Source organism: Mesocricetus auratus, unplaced genomic scaffold (genome assembly GCF_017639785.1).
Source record: "Mesocricetus auratus isolate SY011 unplaced genomic scaffold, BCM_Maur_2.0 Super-Scaffold_100691, whole genome shotgun sequence".
In the NCBI taxonomy this organism is placed as follows: Eukaryota; Metazoa; Chordata; class Mammalia; order Rodentia; family Cricetidae; genus Mesocricetus; species Mesocricetus auratus.
This window is the reverse complement of record NW_024429267.1, coordinates 51,050,847-51,072,446: the sequence shown is the minus strand read 5'-3', so window position 1 is coordinate 51,072,446 and position 21,600 is coordinate 51,050,847. Positions and strand designations below refer to the sequence as shown.

General features: G+C 41.2%; 1 protein-coding gene across 39 annotated transcripts in view; it reads right to left on the bottom strand.

The window, feature by feature from the left end:
* The window catches only part of Clasp2 (cytoplasmic linker associated protein 2), a 170,668-nt gene that overhangs the window by 7,022 nt on the left and 142,046 nt on the right, over positions 1-21,600 (bottom strand). For all 39 annotated transcript variants that reach the window (XM_040740093.1, XM_040740094.1, XM_040740096.1 and 36 more), the window contains 8 exons: positions 18,873-19,016; positions 17,658-17,801; positions 14,977-15,083; positions 11,442-11,595; positions 8,258-8,483; positions 5,051-5,244; positions 3,326-3,454; positions 2,330-2,536 (listed from right to left, as the gene is read on the bottom strand). In XM_040740093.1, coding sequence (XP_040596027.1) covers positions 2,330-2,536; positions 3,326-3,454; positions 5,051-5,244; positions 8,258-8,483; positions 11,442-11,595; positions 14,977-15,083; positions 17,658-17,801; positions 18,873-19,016 — 1,305 coding nt within the window. The remainder of the gene's footprint in view (positions 1-2,329; positions 2,537-3,325; positions 3,455-5,050; positions 5,245-8,257; positions 8,484-11,441; positions 11,596-14,976; positions 15,084-17,657; positions 17,802-18,872; positions 19,017-21,600) is intronic.

Genomic DNA, 21,600 nt, shown 5'->3' with positions numbered 1-21,600 from the left:
TATACTGTCTGCACTGGCCTTGAAGTCAAAATACCCTTGTTTCAGCTTCCTAAGTCTTGAAATTACAGATAAGTGCCTCTACCTCTGGTCCCTCTATCCGTTTCCCTGGGCTTCTTTATTTTTCTATATTTATTTATTGTTTTTAAGATTTATTATTTTATTTTTTATTTTGGTATGGGGTGTGTATATGTGTGTGTGTGTGTGTGTGTGTGTGTGTGTGTGTGTGTGTGATAGAGGGCAGAAGTGTCAGATTGCTTGGAGCTGGAGTTCCAGAAGATTGTAAAGTCCTCTTTGTTGATATCCTGGCATTATGCTGACCCCGCCCCCTGACAACCGGCAAGATACACACACTGGCATTCAGGCAGATACTTAGACAGCTCAAAGGGCTCTATGTTGTGTGGCTGCATAAAGACTCGTGCAAGCTTTCCCTTTTAAGTGAGTGCCTCCCATCTCTGTTCTGGTTGGTCAACATCTATTTCTCCCTTTGCTCCCTCTCCCCAATAAACTCCAGGTGGGTCTTGTTGAGTTTTGTGGTTCATGTTTCATCGTCGTCTGCAACTGCAGCCAAACAACACTCTTGACAAGCAACATCCATCTCTCAAGCAACTGAGAAATCTCTCCAGCGCTAGGTTTTGTTTTTTGTTTCGTTGTCGTTGCGGATTTCGAGACAGGTTTCTCTGTGTAGTATAAGAGCTAGCTAGTACTAAGCCTGAGCCATTTGCCAAACAATTATATTTAATATTAAGCCTATGAGAGATTATTTTATAAGTGGCTGCAGGATGGGGTGGGACACGGAAAAGATTCTGGCTACCTTTGGCACCTAACATTAGGCATTGGTTGTACTGGAACTCACACTTAGACCAGCCCGGCCTCAAACTCAGACATCCACCTGCCTCTGCCTCCCAAGTACTGGGACTAAAGGAATGTGCCACCACCACCACCACCACCCCATAAACCCTGTCATTTTTATTTTTTGAGACAGGGTTCCATTTACAGCTCTGGGTGGCCTAACACTATGCAGAAGAGGCTGGTCTCACAGACCATCTATCTCCTGAATACCAGTATTAAAGGCACAGATGTAGCACGAATTCCAGTAGGTCTTAATAATTAAAAACCCAGAGTCAGATATTGAGGTAAATGCTGAAAGATCAGGGAAGTAAAGGAATCAGCCACAAGAGAGACCTCTTATCGCTACTGAATCGTCTGACCAAAGGGACAATCCTGTCCCTACAAATTCTCAGACTGAATGTCCTGAGTTCCTGTTTCCTCCTGCCTTATACTCACTCTCCACCCAGCCATATCACCCCTGCCTCCACCTCCCGATGCTAAGATTAAAGTTGTGGGTAAAACCCAGTCTCACAAACGAGAACCTGGAGCCACAGGAGCTCTTAGCATATCCTAAGGCTTCATCCAGGAAACATTAATTCAGCATACATAACATATGAAGAATATACACTATGAACATGCTGTGCTTATTATCAAAGCATATATAATAGTCCTGCATAGACACAGGGAGTTAACAAAGTTCAGGGAAAAGTCACATGTAAACTACTATAGATGCAAAGGAAGAAATTACCCATTATCATTAAAAAGAGCTCAATATAATATTGTTCAGCCACTAAAACTACATTGCAGACTATTAACAAAGTTTTACAGTATGTGGCTATGTTGCAAAATATAGTCCCCCTTTTGTCACAATGCATCCATGAATATTAATCAGTATAACTACTTTCCAGATAGATGTGGCAACAGATTTCTGCTTCTAGATGTATACAAGTACTGCAATAGTTACAGCAATGAAAAGCAGGGGAAAAAATGTAGAATCCAAACATTCAGCAATGAATGGATAAACAAACGTAAATTCCTAAATGATGGAATGAGATTCTGACATTATGAAATTAATGAACTCACAAAACATTAGATAAGAGGACAGATATTTATGTTTCTCACATATATGAAAAATCTACAAAAATTCAGGGGCAACAGAATAGAGATCACTGGGGACTAGGAGGGAAGTTATGAGAAATAGATTGTATTACTTTGTACAAAATGCTAATCTGAAATGATGGGGATGTTCTAGCAGTGGACAGCAGTGACAGTTATGTAACACTACAAATGGATTCGACAACACCAGATCATGTACTCAGAGACTGGGGAGTACTATAACACCTTTTATGTTATATTTTGGGTACCACACCTAAACTCCACCCACCTAGACCCACAATGCAAATCTTTGTCTTGACCATGCCACTAGTTTGCAATAACAAATGTATACAATAACCAAAGCACACATGCATCCTGCTGTACTCCTCCATGCTTTGCAGCTTACCTGTATTAGACCTGGCATGATCTCTGGTAAGAGTATGTTAAGAGTTTCCTTGGATACTCTCTCTATCACTTTTGTTTGCATTTTGATTGCAGCCAGATTAATTGGGTAGTCAGCAGTTTGTATGATTGGACAAAGTACTTTGATGCACTGCTCTGGACTAATTGAAGTAGCCAACACAGAGGCAGCTTCCTCAGCAGACCTCACCACCTAAAACAGAATGGAAAGCCAGCCAGGTAAACAAACAACTGTAAATCCTAAGTATGAATTTCATCATACATTTAATTTGACATGGCACTTTGGATTTGCACTGAAAATATTGCAGTAAACAAATGAATATAAGAAGGGAGGTAAGAACAGACTAGCAACTAACTACCAGTAGCTGCCACTGGGCTCCACTATGTCATTCTCCTTCCAGTTTGCAGGAATTGGCTCTGAACTCAGGTTCTCACCCTTTTGCAATAAGTACTCTACTCACTGACTTGTGTCCAGCCCCATGCTTACATCTTAATCAAGCACTGTATCAAAAATCAAGGGTTTATGAAGGAAATGATCAAGAAGGGCACTGTTAGCTGGAAATGTTAGCTTACACCTGCAATCCCAGTACTTAGAAGATTGAGGCAAAGGGGTGTTTAGAGTTTGAGGCCAGTTGGACTACATAGTCAGTTTTAGACAAAACCAAGGTACAATATAAGACTAAGTGTGGGGGAGTACACAAGATGGTTCTGTGGGCATGGTGCCTGCCATATGAGCCTGGCGACCTGAATTCAATTCCTAGAAGACACATAAAGGTGGAAGGAAAGAGCTGACCACATGCTCACATACATACAACATACACACACACACACACACACACACACACACACACACACACACACACACACACACACTAAATAAAAGGAAGCCCTCACCCGCCAGAGAGTGTACTTTCTGGGAAGTGCTTACAGGTTCATGAGACAAAGTCATAAGCAACAGTAACTGGACTTGCTGGCCACTCACCTCTTTATGAGGGTCTTTATGTGCTTCCAATGTTTTCATGACAGTCAGCTCTGCATAGTTTTTGAATCTTGCTGGTTGATGCCTTAAGATTTCTTTTAAAACTTTTAATGCCAAAGCCCTGATTGTAGGCTAAGAAGAAACATTTAAATGGTTTTAATATTTTGAATGGCAAAAAATCTTTCCACATTTTCAACTTCTATGAGCATTTTAAGATCGGGAGGACAGACACCGTGTAAAGAATGAAGTACATAATTTACCATCTCAGGCTGAAAACTCTTTAATTATCTCACTTTTGTTGTTGTAGGGAGACAGGGTGGGCTCAAGTAGCTCAGGTTGGCCCTAAAGTTGTAATCCTGCTGCTTTCACATCCAGAATGGAGAGATTACAGGCATTTTCTACAACATCCACATTTTATTTTTAATTCTGGGTCTATGTCTGTGAATGTGAGTGCGGGTGCCTTCAGAGGCCAGAGACAGGGACTCTTCTGGAGCTGGAGTTCCAGGTAACCGTGAGCTGCTGTGATATCAGGGGTTTGGCATTCAACATAGGTTCTCTTCAAGAGCATTAAGCACTCTTAACTGCTTGGCCATCTCTCCAGCCCCATACGAAGGTTTTTTTTTTTTTTTTTTAATGATTTTAGTCTTTTTAGGCTTAAGACCGTATTATAAGAGTTTGTGAGAAAAAAACAGGGCAGACAAGTTAACAATTCTGGAAGCTGTAGAAAGGAGGAACACGGAGAAAAGAGAGAAACCATGACTTCTGAGTGAAGCACAGAGGTTGGCAGTAGTTACATACAGGGCAGAGGGTACTCTCAAGGCCCAGAGTGTCAAGGGAAGGACACTTAGGATTTTGGCCGATAACCAAAAAAGAGACAGAAGGAAAAGGGAAAGTTATGCTTTTAAAGCTAAAATTCAGAAAGTACAGGCTGTGCAATGAAGACCTGCAAACAACTGCTTGGCACTTGGTTTCAGACAGGGTCTCCCCTGTGGCCCTAACAGGTCTTAAACTGCAGGGGTTCTTCTGCCTCAGTCTTCCAAATGCTCAGCTTTATTACTTTTGAATAAGTAAATAAGTAACATTTTGCCTTGAATCCCAGCACTTGGGAGGCAGAGACAGGCGGATCTCTGTGAGTTCGAGGCCAGGCTGGACCGACAGCCTCCAAAACAATACAGAGAAACCCTGTCTTGTAAAACAAAAAAAATTTTTTTTACTCTGAGAGGAATTTTTACAACTGAAACATCCCCCTCCCCCAAGTCAGGGTTTCTCTGTGTAGTCCTGACTGTCCTGGAACACACTATGTAGAGCAGACTGGCTTCATACTCACAGATTTTAATCCCAAGTGCTGGGATTAAAGGCATGTGCTACCACTGCCCGGCTCTGAAAACATATTTAAATATGTACAAGTAATTTTTACTTTTCTGTGGGAATCAGCTTGCTATGTGTATCTCCTTTAACTATTGGAAACTTCTTTAAAAACTTTGAAACAAATGTCTGGTAAAAGAAACAGCACTTGAGTAAAAAGTAGATGCAGAAAGCAGCAGTAGCAGAAGAGTCACGTGTCTATTCCGGCGTGTACTAACTGGTCAACAGAAAGCTAAGCAACAAGCAAGGGCTGGGAAGGCCCTGGGGTAATTCCTAGTCTTCCACCCACAAAGCTAAATAAGAATAAATTCATAAACACCCAGGCAAGTCAAAAATATCATTTATATATACCCTGCAATTTACCTCTTTATCCCCAAGGGTCTCAAGCAGTAACAATAATATTGTTTTGAAGTGCTCATCCCAGACACTGAAGGACTCTTCCTGGGTTAGCTTCATGAGTTCATAGAGGGCAATTTTTCTTTCTTCTATGCGTTCATTATGGTTAGACAGCTCCTTCAACAGCTCTGCAACTAGGTCAGAGTGGTCTAAGGAGAGATCTGACAGAAGGATGTACTATTAACTTTGTAATTTTATAGGCTGACTCTCAGGTGCAGAAATGACCACGTTAGAACACTATGAAACACAGGCACAACTGATACTGGTTACAAAAGAGGTAAAAACAAACATTAAGTTTCAGTTGTCATCCCTGAATCACCAATGTGCTTTAAAAATTTACAAATCAAAAAACACTAGAGAGCAGTGTAAGGAACCCCAGGTATCTTTTCACCTAGGCCTCAGCCTGAGTATAGCATCCCTACTCCCCCATCCCGCCCCGCAGATCTGCTTGTTACTGTCCTCCAAGGAGCACCACCTGCTGGGAGGCTGTGTTCGGAAATTCTACTTTCAGAGATTTAGATAGTTATAACTTGATCACTAATAATTCAGCAGTGGGCTGATCCATTGACTGCTGTTAAGGCAATTATTTTATGGAGTTAAAAGGGTTCATTATCACTAGCAGTGGTGGCACATGACACCTGCCTTAATTCCAGCACTCAGGCAGATCTCTGTGAGTTCAAGACCAGCCTGGTTTACAGAGCGAGTTTCAGGACAGGCTCCAAAGCTACAGAGAAACCCTATTTCAAAAAAAAAAAAAAAAAAAAAAAAAGGTTCATTATCTAATCATGTCATTCTTTCCAGAATTTTTCAGCAGAGTAACTATATCAATTAGAGCCATTTTCTTTGTCATGAAATATTTTTTTCCTTGAAAATTGCCAAATAAAGGTTTTAGTTTAATTATCTATCTATACATTCATCCATCCATGATCCTACTATGTATTTCTGACTGTCCTTGAACTTACTTTGTAGATCAAGCTGGTCTTGAACTCAAGGGCTCTACCTGTGTCTGTCTCATGAGTGCTGGAATTAAAGGCATGTACCACCATGCCTGGCCAATTATGTCTCAGAGTCAAGTTGAGATCAACTGTTATCAAAGAAGAGTTGGGTTTTAGTTACAAATTTTTATTTATGTGATTGTGTGTGTATGCCACACATGTGTAAATGCATTCAGAGGCCAGAAGAGGGCATTATACCCCTTGGAGCTGGAGTTACAGGCGATTGTGAGCTACCTGACCTAGGAACTGAGAACCACACTTGGTCCTCACAAGAGTATCAAGTGCTCTTCACAGCTGAACCATGTCTCCAATCTTACCAAAGAGCCAATTTGCTTTTTCTCTCTTTTAAATACTTATTTAGAGACAGGGTCTTCAAAGGCATGCATCACTATGCCTGGTTCATTTTTTTCAAAATGTATTTATTTATTGTGTGTATGTGTACAATGGCATATGCATGGAAGTCAGAGGACATCTTGCAGGAGTCAGTTCTCTCCTTCTACATTTGGGTTCCAAGGACTGAACTTAGGTTGTCACACTTAGTGGCAAATGCTTTTCCCACTAAGTCTTACGTCTGACACTGAGAGGGATTTCAAGTTTCCCACAGAAAGTCATAAAGCAATGGAACTTTTTAAAGATTTTATTTCATGTGTTTGAGGGGTTTTTGCTTGTGTGTGTACAAATGTATCATGTGTATGCCTGGTACTCCCAGAGATCAGAAGAGGGTATTATATCCCCTGGCACTGGAGTTATGAATGGCTATGAACCACCTTGTGGGTGCTAGGAACTGAATTCAGGCCCTTTCCAAGAGTGCAGTACTCTATTCCCATATTGGAAATCTTTAAAGAAAGCAACATGGACTCAAAGTATTAAAAAGTCTGGGCTGAGGAGATGGCTCAGCCAGGCAGTGGTGGCACACACCTTTGGTCCCAGCACTCAGGAGTCAGTCAGAGGCAGCAGACCTCTGAGTTCAAGGCCAGCCTGGTCTACAGAGTGAGTTCTAGGATAGCCAGAGCTACACAGAGAAACCCTGTCTTGAAAAAGCAAAACAGAAAACAAACAAACAAACAAAAACAATAAAGAGCATTTGATGCTCTTCCAGAGGATCTGAGTTCAATTCCCAGCACCCACGTGGCAGCTCACAACCGTCTACAACTTCAGTATTAGGGGTTCTGGCACCTTCACACAGACATACATGCAGGCAAAACACCAACACACATAAAAATATAAGAAAAATCTTTAAAAATGTATAAAAAACCAAATTACTCATCCACAAGAAAACACTTACTAGTATCCTGCACTTTATTGTTGTGTCTCATGTGTCTTGTCTGTGCCTTGTTGCTTACTGTGATCAGAAGTGCACAGTTACAACTACCCCTTTTCAGAGGTGACAAGGACACTTACTGAAGACAGTGTTGACTACCCATCAGGCTACGTAGATTAGTAACCCAGCTTCATGTAAACATAAATAACAGGCCTTGGAATTAATCTTTATTAGTAAAAGAGATTATGATTTTACATAGAAAGTGTTTTATTATAAAGAATGGGTTATTTCATAAGAAGATCTTTGTCATTCTAGTACAAAAGTCTGTCTGGAAATAAACTAAATTCATATGCTGTGATTGGTTGAGTTGCTCCTGGGAGGATGTTAGAGTTACCTTGATTTTTGAGGGTGAGGTCAAGTTGACTACCCAGGTTCTCACTCTAAACATAAAAATTACCAAAATAGAATAAACAAATACCTAGAGGCTAGGAGAAAATATTTTGTCAATTCTGAATCATCATGGACACATACATTTGGGTCCAGAGATGTTTAGATGAAGAGGGACAATCCACCCTAAATGTGGGCAGCACCATCCATGGGCTGAAATTCCAGACTGAATAAAAAGGAGAAAATGAGCAAGCATCAGGACCCAAGCATTCCAGAATGTGGATGCCATGTGAGCATCAGCCCCTTGCTCTCACGACCATGACTTTCTCACCATGACGGTCTGTGTTCTGAAACTGTAAGCCTTTCTTAAGGAGCTTTAAGTCAAGCACCTTAGTCCAGTGACAAGTAACAAAAACACATTCCCATGCCCCATTTCCTTACATATTAAATAAAAGAGCAAACACATCCACTTGTTTCACTGATTACCAGTATTCCAAAGTGCAGTGGTAGGCACTGTAACTCATAACATACCGTCAGGAAACTGGTCAGCGTCATCATCAAACATGGCTTCCTTGAGTGCAGACTTGTTGAAGGGACTGATGCTATCAGAATAGTTATATGGATTATAGTCACGCGATCGGGAAGAGGAGTGAATTGGCATTGAATGGAGCAAAGATGCTTTGTTATCAAGAGCTGTCTGGCTGGAGTCAGCAGCATCACCTCCTGCTCGTGGATCTGACATCCCAGGACCACACATCTATTGATAGGAAGAGGAAGGCATTGCATGTTACCTCATCTTAAAATACCTCATTCACATTCTAAAAAGAAGCTTTTTGGGGGAGGGAGGGATGGCTTGGCAGTTAAAGATTGTTTCTTGCTTTTCCAGAGGATGTGAGTTCAGTTTTCAGCCTCTACACAAGGTGACTTACAACGACCTGTAACCCAAGCTCCGGGAGGCACAATGCCCTCTGAAGGCACCCAACAGTGCATATACTCACAGACATATATGAATAAAACTAGTCTAAAAACAAAACAAAGTTGGGCGATGGTGGCATATGCCCAGAGTGCCAGCACTCTGGAGGCAGAGCCAGGTGAATCTCTTGTGACTTAAAAGACAGCTTGATCTACAGAGTGAGTACCAGGAAAGGCTCCAAAGCTACACAAAGAAACCCTGTCTCAAAAAACAAAACAAAAAATCAAACAAACAAAAACAAAACGAAACACAGATGTTTTCCTTCTGTTTAAGAACAGTAACAATAGGACTGGAGAGATGGCTCAGGAGGTAAGAGTATTTCCTACTCTTGTAGAGGACCCTGGTTCATTTCTCTGTAGCCATATGGCAGCTCACAACCATCTAACACTAGTTTCAGTAGAACAGATGCCTTTTCTGGTCTCTGTGGGCACCAAGATTGCAATGCATATGGTGCATACAGATACAGGCAAAACACTCATAAACATAAATAAGTAAACACTGAAAAAAAGAAAGTTAGGGGCATAGAGAGATAGCTCAGTGGTTAAGAGCACGGGCTGCTCTTCCAGTTCAGTTCCCAGCATGCACATGGTGTCTCACAACTATCTGTAACTTCTGCTCCTGGGGGCCTCTGCAAGCACTGCATGCTCACGGTGTATAGGTGCACAGGTAGGCAAAACACCTATACACTTAAAAAAAAAAAACAGAGGTAACAATAATATAAAAGGAAATTAATGGCAAACAGTATGGGTTACAATACATATTCAAATATATTATACAACTATATAATACAACATATACTCAAAATGAAAAAGCTTAAGCAAAGACGTAAAGAAATCACAGTGGAGAGGCAAATAAGCCATCACAAATGTTTCTCTAATGATGTTATTCTTGTCAATGGCTAAACCAAGTAACATACACACTGAGATTAGCAACTGCTTCTCCATGCCAGTTAAAGACACAAAGACTTTCATTAGCAAAACAGTTGAGGATTTATCTCAGTGCTAAGAGGGTTTCCAGACAGGGTTTCTCTGTGGCTTTGGAGCCTGTCCTGGAACTAGCTTTTGTAGACCAGGCTGGTCTCGAACTCACAGAGATCCACCTGCCTCTGCCTCCCAAGTGCTGGGATTAAAGGCGTGCGCCACCACAGCCTTGCGAATATGAACTATCTTAATAGTATCTTTCAGCCTTTTTCCTTCTAAGTATCAGGTTTAAAGGTCAATATAATTTTCAGAAGGATGCTAATAGAGTTGGGGTACATTAACACTTTTGCCCAAACATCAATATTAATACAAACACTAGCATTAAAATTATTATCACCAGGAGTGCCACAGTCATCCGCACCTGTCAAGCAACTGTATGCCACACTGGCTGCTGGGAACTGAACACACATGCTTCATCCTTCATCCAATCTGTGTGCACCCAGCACAGGACAAGCTGGCACTACTTGAGGCACCACCCTGGTTATGGAATATGTGCCAAACAAACACAGAGAGCCTTGCCATCACTTAAGCAGTAACACTTACTAACCTGCTGGTGATACTACACACAGCTTTAGGACAGGGCACTCAAACCTGGGTGGTCTTGACAACCATTTTTATTACTCCACTACTACTGAGCTCTACCAGACCGATATTAAGGAACACTAAGTGAGGGAAAAGGTAGGTGGGAGTCCTTTAGAGATGTGTTGAAATGTTGTGGCTCTGTGGGTACTGAGCAACAGGATATTCTCAGGAATGAAGGGATGGCTTATTTCAAGAGGTAAGCATAAGCAGATGCAAAAGTAAAACCTAACTACTGATGTACCGTAGCAAAGGAAACCAGTTAAAATAGTATTCATATGTCAGGAATATAGGTTATAACATGCTCTGTGGTGACCATATAAACTAACTACTATGAGTAACTACTATGACTACAATTAATATGGGGAAAATATATACTTCCAGCCCTAAACTTTGTGGTAAGACACATAGCCTAGTATGTTCAAGACCCAGGCCAATGATTAACTCATATTCTGTGATCAAGTTCCTCTTTTCCTGTTTTTTTTTTAAAGATTTATTTATTTTTAATGTATATACTGCTCTGCCTGCATGCCAGAAGAGGGCACCAGATCTTATTATTGAAGCCACATGTGAGCCACCATGTGGTTGGTGGGAATTGAACTCAGGACCACCAGAAGAACAGCCAAGGCTCATAATCACTGAGCCATCTCTCCCATCCAACTTCTTTATTTCTCAATGCTCCAACTTCACCAGCTTTGTTCCAAATCCTCAACTACAAACTCGTTCCTAGCTGCCTCTGCATTGCCTGATCAGTTCACAGAAATTTTTTTCTATGTTTTGTGCCTTTAAGTCTTAGTACAAATGTCATTTGACAGAGGCCTCCATTCCATGGCCCCACAGTCTACGGCATCATCTAACCCAAAACTCCTCAGTAAACATCTCTACTTAGAAATCTAAAAGGAACTATAGGAAGAAACTCTGCCTTACAGATCTAATACCTCAAACTCTTTAATATGTGGGTGAGTGATACTTACTCAGTAAATGCTCTTAAGAGCGACTAGCTCCTAAAAAATTATACATGAAAGTGCCAGAAAGCAAAGTTTAAAATAAACAAACAAACCCCACTCCCTATTTTGATGGAAACCAAAGCATCCTGCTGCAATAAGAACACTCATATGGGAGGCATTCAGTGTATTAGGAATGGTGGTCACACATGGTATGAACAAGCAAAGCAAACACTTACTGTGTCACCATCCTCTTTTTTAGGATCCCTCTTCAGTGGTTCGCTCATGTCTTCTTGGCTTCTGAAGCTGAAATTCTGGATTGCCTCAGTGACACCTTTAAGGGAGCTGTAAATGTCTTCAGAATTCATGTTTTCTGTGTCATAATCAAATGCACTGTGAAAAAGATGGCATTAATTTTTACTTAGTTTTTGATTTGAGTGTTTTGTCCACATGTATATATGTGAACCATGTGTGCACAGAACCCTTGGAGGTCAGAAGAGGGCATCAGATCTGGAACTGGAGTTAACAGATGGCTGTGAGCTATCAACTGAGTGCTGGGAGTCAACCCAGGTCCTCTGTCACAAAGTGCTTTTAACTACAGAGCACTTCTCCAGTATCTATTTTTGAGAGTCTCACTTTGTGGCTCAGGCCAGTCTTTTTTTTCTTACCCCAAGACAGGGTTTCTCTGTATATCTTCATAGACCAGGCTGATCTCAGACTCAGAGCTCTGCCTGCCTCTGCCTCCAAAGTGCTGGGATTAAAGGAATGTGCCAACACCACTGACAGCACAAGCTAGTCTTAAACACCCTGTAATCCTCCTCAAAGTGCTGGAATTAGAGGTATAAGCTACCACAGTCGGTATTAATTTTCAGTTACACTTTAAAAATACAAACGGGCTGGATGTGGGGGTACATATCTATAATGCCAGCACTTGGAGAGTGGAAGAAAGAGGGTTGGGGGTTCAGGGCATCCTCTACTACACAGAAGGTTGAAGATCAGCCTGGTTGAAACTTGACCCTGTTGAAATAAACACATTAGAGAGTATTTTAGAGGATATTTATAAAGATAAGAATCGGGCTGGAGAGTTGGCTCAGTTGTTAAAAAACATTAGCTGGTCTTCCAGAGGTCCTGAGTTCAATTCCCAGCAACCACATGATGGCTCACAACCTTCTGTAATGAGATCTGGTGTCCTCTTCTGGTCTGCAGAGGTATATGCAGACAGAACACTATATAAATAATAAATAAATAAATCTTTTTTTTTTTTATAAAAAAGATAAGAATTATCTATTTTTTTCAAATAAAAACTTACTCTGTAACCCAAACTTTGCTATAATTCACTCTGTAACCAACTCAGGCCTCAGACTCAAGAGTCTCCTGCCTTCATTTCCAGAGTTCTGAAATTATAGGCACGTATAACTATGGCCAGCTAATACTGAACTCACAGAGATCCTCCTACTTCTGCATCCTGAGTGCTGGAATTAAAAGCACGGGCCACCAAATCTGATCTTAATATTACATTTACTTTGCATGTATGTGCAGGTCAAATAACTTTTGGAAATGGAGTCTTTCCTTCTGCATATGGATCCTGGGAACCAAGCTCAGGTCATCAGACATTTTGTAGCATGAACTTTTACCCACTGAGCCATCTTACCAACACAGCTTATACTTTTAAATTCTTTTTTAATTCTTTTTTCCTTTTTTCTTTAGAGACAGGGTTCTCTGTGTAACCTTGGCTATCTATCTTGGAACTAGCTCTGTAGACCAGGCTGACCTTGAAATCACGAAGATTCGACTGCCTCTGACTCCTGAGTGTGTTTGGATTAAAGGCATGTGCCGCCGCAGCCACCACCCAGACCTAAATAAATACTTTCATAAAATGTGAACATTCAAGTTTCAGAACGTACACATACAGTTTTACTGGAGGACAGCCATGTGTGTGTGTGTATATATATATATATGTGTGTATATATGTTGAGACTGTTGTGATTGTTTTGGAAGCGCACCAGAAGAGCTAAATAAAGGTCACAGATTACTTGGCTTGAAAGCCTAAAATATTGGCCATGTGGCCCAGGTCTTCTAATTAGCAGACACAACAGCACTAGCTGAAGAAGAAGAAGAAACACAACAGCACTAGCTGAAGAAGAAACAAACACAGCTGTGGCTGAACGGCAGGAATCTTAGCACTCAGAAAGCAGGGCAGAAGAACAGGAGTCCACAGCTATCCTTTACCACACTGTCGGCAGGTAAAGGCCGGCGCTCTAGTGTCTGAGAGCAGTCCTTGGTAGAGAAAAAGGGAACCTGTACCTCACCTACTTATAGTTCCTGTTTATTATTTTGCAAAAACACACCTTGGGAAATAAACAACAACAAAGGTAAAGGTAAAAGAAAACAGGCAGGGAATACTTTTATTGTAGTATGTGTCTGGGTGGGAGTGGGGGCCCCACAGCATGCACGCGGAGGGCAGAGGAAAACTCTGCGGAGTCAGCTCTCTCCCTTCACTTTACATGGTGACCTAAGGCCAGAACTCAGGTAGTCATGTTTTTCACCAACATCATTTATCTTCCGAGTAGCTGTGCAGATTGTTTTGAATTTTGAAAACACTGAACATAAATGTTAATGACATGAATTCTATAATCAAGTTCTAAATTCAACTAAAGCTTTACCCAGCAAAATTGTCACAAATGTTAGCATATAGGTTAGGTGGTACATTCCAATATGTTTTCTTTCTTAAACTCTGATGCAGCACCCTGTAATTTTAATGGATAATCTGATGAAGCAAGCCCTGGTGTATGACCAATAACAACACCCAGGCCAGCAATACTTTTTTTTGTTTGTTTGTTTTTTTGTTTTTTTGTTTTTACGAGACAGGGTTTCTCTGCATTGTTTTGGAGGCTGTCGGTCCAGCCCGGCCTCGAACTCACAGAGATCCGCCTGCCTCTGCCTCCCGAGTGTTGGGATTAAAGGCGTGTGCCACCACTGCCCGGCCAGGCCAGCAATTCTAATAAGAGATTAAGAATCATTTTACAAAAGGCCAGCAAAAGGGGCTTGGAATCAAGGATCTAATCTTGGGGTGGCAATATGGTCTCTTGGGTGAAGGTGCTTGCTGAGCATGCCTGGTCACCTGCACTGGATCCCTGGACTTACAGTGGAAGAAGAGAAGCAACTCCTGAAGGTCGTCTCCTGACCTCCATATGCCTCCCTCCCTTGGGCTGTGTGTACCTGCACTCACACACACCCAATTTAAAAAGAGAAAAAGCAGAATTTACTCTCTAATACACTTATGCTTGAACTAAGTGTGTGGAAATTTTACCTAGACTATTTTGTATTAGGGAACAATATCTGCCATATTTTGTCATAAAAGTATAATAATGCCATTATATATTCATGATATATTTAACTCATCCCTATTATTCTCTCTTTATGCTTTGTCTATAATATAAGCTCAAGACCCTCCTGACCTTTCAGAAATGATTTTGTTAGTATCTCATCTAATACCATAACAGATACAGCCATTTACATTAAGTAGTGTCATGGCAAAGATAGGCACAATTTACAGTTTGAGAAATTTAACTATGCTCTTTAAGAAAACAATACCTTTTCATCCTGTATATCACCATTTAAAGGGTTAGATTTTATATACAATTAAAGTTGTTTGAATCTACTCAGTTTCTAAGACATTTCAAGTCAAATGCAGTCTCCTGGGATTACAGCTGTGCTGTCTTTCTAAGAATGGAAACGGGTAACAGAAAGCATGAATGAAAACAATCATCTCACCTTGGAGATAATGTATTCTGTGATGTGTTGGTAGGAGAAGTAAGAGGACTGGACCAGTTGGCTGGTGATCGAGGGGTTGGTCTTGTCAAAGGACTCCCCATGGAACTCTTGATGGTGGGAGTAAAAAGAGTATTAATACAGGAAAACGCAGCTAAAAGGTCCTGAGGGAAGACGCACAGTCATGAGGCAGAACATTTCGAGAGTGCCGCCTTTGTCAGCATTCTAAATATCCACGAAATACCCACCTCTTTAGTCTTCTCCCTCACCTCTTTACCTGCCCTCTTCTCTATTACCCCCTTCAGCTTTGAGAGAGTCTCATGTACCCTTGACTAGCCTTGAACTTACTATATGCCCAAGGACGGCCTCGAACTTCTGACCCTTCTGCCTCCATCTTGCAAGTGCTTGGCTACAGCTGTGTATCACCATGCCCACATGCCTATTTGTTTTTAACCCACTTGTCTTACAAACATTATTAACATTTCTTCCATTAAGGATTTAACATAATCCTAAACTAATTTTTTTTTTTTTTGAGACAGAGTTCCATTAAGTAGCCCTGACTGGCCTGGAACTCAATATATTGATCAGGCTGATCTGAAACTCACAAAGACCTGCCTGCCTCTGCCCACTATTAAAAATTTTTGAATCTGCTTTCTGTTCTTAGCTAGTTAACCCTTCCTACTTCATCAATAATTCAATTTAATTCCTTCTGAGTCTTTTAGAAATGATTTTTACAAGACACTAAGAAATCTGTCTTTTTCCTTCAGTTAACTGTCTCTCCATTTAAGAAGAAAAGGGACTGGCTCACAAGACATTACTCCCAGAGAAACTCTGCCCAAGGAGCTGGTACATGTAGGCAGTCAAGGAAAAGAGCACACGCTTGAAACTGCATGTTGCTCACAGATGCTGCATTGAGAGCACAGAGTGGGTGGAGGCCTTCAGCAGGGCACAGGATAGCTAACTACGCAGCTAAGGGGCGGGCTGGGGCTCTGGGGCAGTGGCTGCAGGCTGCTTCCCTCCCCGCTAGTTCTTGAGGAGCAGTGTGAGGCACTACTGTCCTTTCATATCCACACTTCTAATGCAGCTAATGCTAACACTAAGTAAAGAGACGAGAGCTTCTAAGAAGGCCTCCACCTCTTTCAGAAGGAGAACCCACATCATTTGGAACATTAACTGCATTTGAGGGCCACGAGGAACAATGAGTTCAATAGAATTATTGACTGAGACCCTGCAAGGTCAGAAAGTAGTAACATCCAGCAAGTGATTAACACCTAGAAGACAGTCAAGGTCAATAGGAAACCTGGGGTCAGAGATGGACAGAGAGGGCCTTCACCCATGTTTCATTGGTGGGCAGTGCACAAAGAGTGCATGTTCATCTTTCTGGCTGGGCTGGGGGATATACAAATACTATGTGGGTCCTCCATTATTGGTCCACAATATCTGAGAGAACTAGCCAATTTCACAGCCATTACTTAATGGGGGATGTCCTTCTGTATATACATTTCTCTCATTGGTTGATGAATAAAACACTGTTTGGCCAGGCAGCAAGTGTGTGCGGGGCTACCTGATGAGGAGAATTCTGTGGAGAGGGAGGCAGAGAAGGGCCGCGAAGAGACACCATGCTGCCCAAGGACTTACATGCCAGATTATGGGTAAGCCATAACCTCATGGCAATATATAGATTAATAGAAATGGGTTAATACTTAAGACAGAGCTTGTCAATAAGAAGCCCTAGCCATAGGCCAACAGTTTTATACTTAATATAGCATCCCTGTGTTTATTTGGGGCTAATCGGCTGTGGGATCAGGCTGGAAAGAAACTCCAGCTACAATTAATCCAGCACAGATTGGTCCATTCTCTGCCATGGTCCCACAAAAGTCTACATGAACAAGTGTGATGCCGTTTTTCTTCTCTTGGAAACCTTTCTGTCCTCAGGAGATCCTCTCCCTTCTCTGTAACTCTTTTTAAGAAAGCTTGCTTTTGCTTTGTATGCTCCTTCCAGAGTCTGCATCTGGAATCTTCATTGCATGAGACATCTGGAGTCAATGTCACAGTAATTTTGGTGACCATCAGCCCAGCATCCTAGGTCCCTGAGTCATGTACAACTGGGCAGTGAAGTGCCTTGCCACACTTAAAAATCTTGCATCACTTTCAACCCTGAAACTCTTCTCCTTAAGCCTGGCATCAGGTACATCTGCATTCTCCTTTACATCTATACCTTTCACTGGGATGAACATTTAGTCAGACCTTCTTCCTCAGAACAAAATTCTGAATATTCACAGCCAGAGGCCAAGCCTATAATAATCCTTTAGTGTGATTCTGTTCAAACTTAATTAACTCAGGACGAGTCACCCTTGCTGGTGCTCAATCATGGACTGGTTCATCTGAAGGGCAAAGGGTAAGCATGTCCTAAAGTTCTAACACCTCCAAAGCTGGTGCCCTCACACATATTCTGCTCACATGTGTCTTTCCTTCCAAGTTGGCCACTGCTAACTACAACCCCAATGTATAAAAATTATAATACAAACAGGATAGTTCAAGGAACTCTACTCTTCCCAAGGCAATATTTAATCTTGCTCAGAAAATACTGCCAAATGCATTAAGTCAACTTAATGCAAAATAAAGAAGGCATTGTTAAACCAGTCATAAAAGCACACAACAGCCACCAAACAAGTAAGACATACCTGGGTCCCATTGCCAGTGTTTCGAAGGTGATTGTGAAGAAGTTTAGTAGCACCATCTTGGAAAGTTTTTGGTAAAGCTCCTAGCAACATTGTAAACTCCGGGGTATTGAGTTCAAATAAAGAAATCAGCACTGATTGTGCTGCCTGAAAGAAACAAAGACATAAAAAAGTAGGTGAATGCATTCTATCTACTCCAAGGTGGGTGGCCATTTTTGTCTTATGTTTCTGCTCCACAGCCCAAGGCTTGCCCATCTCTCACATAGAAAAGGATTCTTTTTGGGGGAGGATAAAAACACTCTCAACTACCATTTATTTTCTAAAGTTAAGAAGGGACTATAAAAGGGTAACAGATGACAAAACTTTGCAGGGCAATTCTGTCAACATATATTACTGCTTCAGTTTTCCTAATGAATAACCAAAAGGAAAAGGATGTCTATATGATCCTGTTCAGGGTGACTAAATGCTGAAATTAAACTTTCTCAATATGAGAATTTTTTTTAAAAAGATGGTCTTTTCTTCTACTGGGGGTAGAAAGGTTCAAATGTGTACATGGCAGCAGTCGATAGAAGGTGTAAAGGGTAGGAATGGGAGGAGGAGGGAAAGTAATGAACCCAAGCAAACATGAAAATACCATGCGGAAAGATGCTACTTTGCTTTGTATGATAACTAAAAAAATAAAGCCAGCATAAGAAGGGGAAAAACAATAACAACAAACAAAAGTGTCAACCAGCCAGGTTTGGTGGTGGCGCATGCCTTTAATCCCAGAACTCGGGAGGCAGAGGCAGGCGGATCTCTGTGAGTTCGAGGCCAGTGTGGTCTACAGAGCGAGTTCCAGGACAGCTTCCAAAACAATACAGAGAAAACCTGTCTCGAAAAACCAAAACCAAACCAAACAAACAAACAAAAAAAAAGTGTCAATCAACCAACCAACAAACCAAACCAAGTCAGGATTTTACTATGCAGTCCTGGAGAGCTTTGTACAGGTATATACCACTATACCACCATGCTTGGCTCTGTAGGATTCTTTAACTAGCAATATCTAGTCTTCTCTTAAGCAGCTAATCTAAAAGGTCTACAGTTAATCTTAAGGTAAGTCAAGTGTTTCATAAAAATTAAAACAATATAAAACACTCAGATTAGTCAGAAATTATATAACAATTTAGAGGACGGCAAGAAATGGAGCATGGTCACATGACCCTTATCCAATGTACACACCTTTCGAACATCAGAGCTTTTGGGCTCTGTCGTCCAAGTGATGACCCGAGACACTGCCAGTCGAGTTTCACTGGAATTTATAAAATCTCCTGGATCCATCTGCTTGGCCAGAGTTTCTATGTACTTAAGGATAGCAACCTTCACCTGCAGAAAAGAACACAATGAAAGAGGTCAGCAGGATGGACTCTCCCGACTGGGACATGCATCAGAAATAACCATTAGTTTTTGTAAAGGGAAGCAGAAAAAACAACAAACCTCAAATGAATGATGCAGCTACTTACCCACCTGGCATGAGGTGAGGGTTTCTGTTTTCATATGTATTAGAGCACTCCATTCCCAGAATATGAGCAACTGCTGAATATTTTCTTAACAAACTGTAACCTACCCCCCCAAGAATCTGCTTTCCGAGTGTATAGGGGGCTGGTCTTACGGTCATTTCTTTTTGGGGAAACAGCTAAAGTGTTAGATAGTAGGGTATTACAAGACAAGCCTGTAATCACAGTGGGTAACTGTCTATTTATTTATATTTAAGACAGGGTTTCTAGCCCAGAGTGGCCTCAAATGCACTGTGTAGCCAAGACTGACCTTGAATTGCTCTAATTCCCCTGCCTCTACCTCCAGAGTACAGTTTATAAAGTGCTGGGAATAGAATCCAGGATCTGGTGCAGGCTAGCCAAGCACTCTCTGCAGGTGAGCTATATCCCCAGCTCTCCCAATTAACTCTTTTATGTGAGGTGCATGAAAGGCAGTTGTGGGGTGGGAGATGGAGTTATTTCTAAGGCACACATGCTTCTTTCTAGACTCAGCCATTTTAAACTCTTCTAGTGAGCAATTATTAATTATATCCCTCCTCTCCAGTATTCTAGTGGAAATAAACAGGTGGAGAATCCTTGTTTTTGGTTACATATTGCAACTTTTTTTTTTTTTTTCGAGACAGGGTTTCTCTATGGCTTTGGAGACTGTCCTGGAACTAGCTCTTGTAGACCAGGCTGGCCTCGAACTCACAGAGATCCGCCTGCCTCTGCCTCCCAAGTGCTGGGATTAAAGGCGTGTGCCACCAACGCAACATTTTATAGTTTCTAAACGATGTTTCCCTCAGGCTGTGGTTGCTTATTTTATTTGATTATCTTTAGGGATTATTCGTAAGTGTATGAGCATTGGCCTCCATGCATGTGTACCATATCCACGCCTGGTGCCCTTGTAGGTCAGAAGACTGTCAGATCCCTCGGAATTGTAGGTGGAGGTTGTGTGCTGCCGTGTGGGTGCTGGGAACTGAGTTCATGTCCTCTCCAAGAGCACTAGGTACTTTTTACCACCGAGTCACTTCTCCAGCCTCTGGGATCCTTTGAAAGTTTTCATCATCATTATTCTTTGGCTTGCTGGGGATCAAGTCTACGGCCTTGCAAATGTCAGGTAAGCACTCTGACATAGAGTTACATCCACAGGCTCACAAATGATCTCTGAAAAAATTTTCTTTTGCATTGTATGTGTATGGGTGGGAATTTTGATGTGTGAGCATACATAAGTCAGAAGTTGACATGCCCTCTCCACTTATATACTGAAGTAGGATCTCTTGCTGATTTGAGCAGTTTAGCTGGTCAGCCTGCCCCAGCGATCCCTTACCTCTACCTCATGACTTCTAGTAGTTTTGCTTTGTTCTATTTTTTATTTCATTCATTTATTTATTTTTAGACAAAGTCTTAGTATGTTACCCTGTATAGACCAGGTGGGACTTGAACTCAGAGATTGATTTACCGCTGCTTCCCATGTGCTGGGATTAAAGGCATTTACAGTCATGCAATGCCAAGTAATGCAGTTTTAGAATGTTTTCACAAAATAGGTGTGTTAGCTATAATAAGCAAATAACCAAGAAACATATAATCATTGAAATACTCCCATTTAGTAAGACATCTCACTAAGTCACGAATTCTACAATTAATGATGCAACTATACATTCAATTTCAAAGAACAATATAGTTAGCAAAGGTATTTGTAATCAATCCTTCAGTGTATTTATCAAGCTGGAAAAAGTATTCAGGAAAAAAAACCATGTATTTAACAAATGCCAGTAATTCAATAAAAATAAATTCTATTGTTATTTAGTCCCCTGTTACCTTCTTTCTTTAAAAAAAAGATCCATTTACTACTTGAACTTATTTAAGTTTTCTATTTATTATTATTACTTATTATTATTTGGAGACAGGGTCTCTATGCAGTCCTGGCTCTTTTGGCACTTGCCATGTAGAGCAGGTTGGCCTGCAACTCACAGAGATCCCTTGCTTCTGTTCTCTGCCTCTCCAATGCTGTATTAAAGGTGTGTACCATACTCAGCAGCCTGTTAGAATTTTTAAAAGATTTATCTTGCCAGGCGGTGGTGGCACACACCTTTAATCCCACCACTCGGGAGGCAGAGGCAGGTGGATCGCTGTGAGTTCGAGGCCAGGCTGGACCGACAGCCTCCAAAACAATACAGAGAAAAAATGTCTAGTAAAAAAAAAAAAGATTTATCTTAAGAAGTTTTATGTATGTGCTTCTGTGTGATTGTGTGTGTGTGTGTAGAGACCAAAAGAAGACATGTGTCTCTTGACTGAAATTACGGGTGATGGCAGGGTGGCCAGCTTGTTATTGGGTGCTGAGGTCCAAGTTCTGGTTGTCATGTTTCGAGGCAACTGCTATAAGCCATTTTTTCCAGCTTGGTAAGTTCTTATGATTTAAAAATGTTTTATCT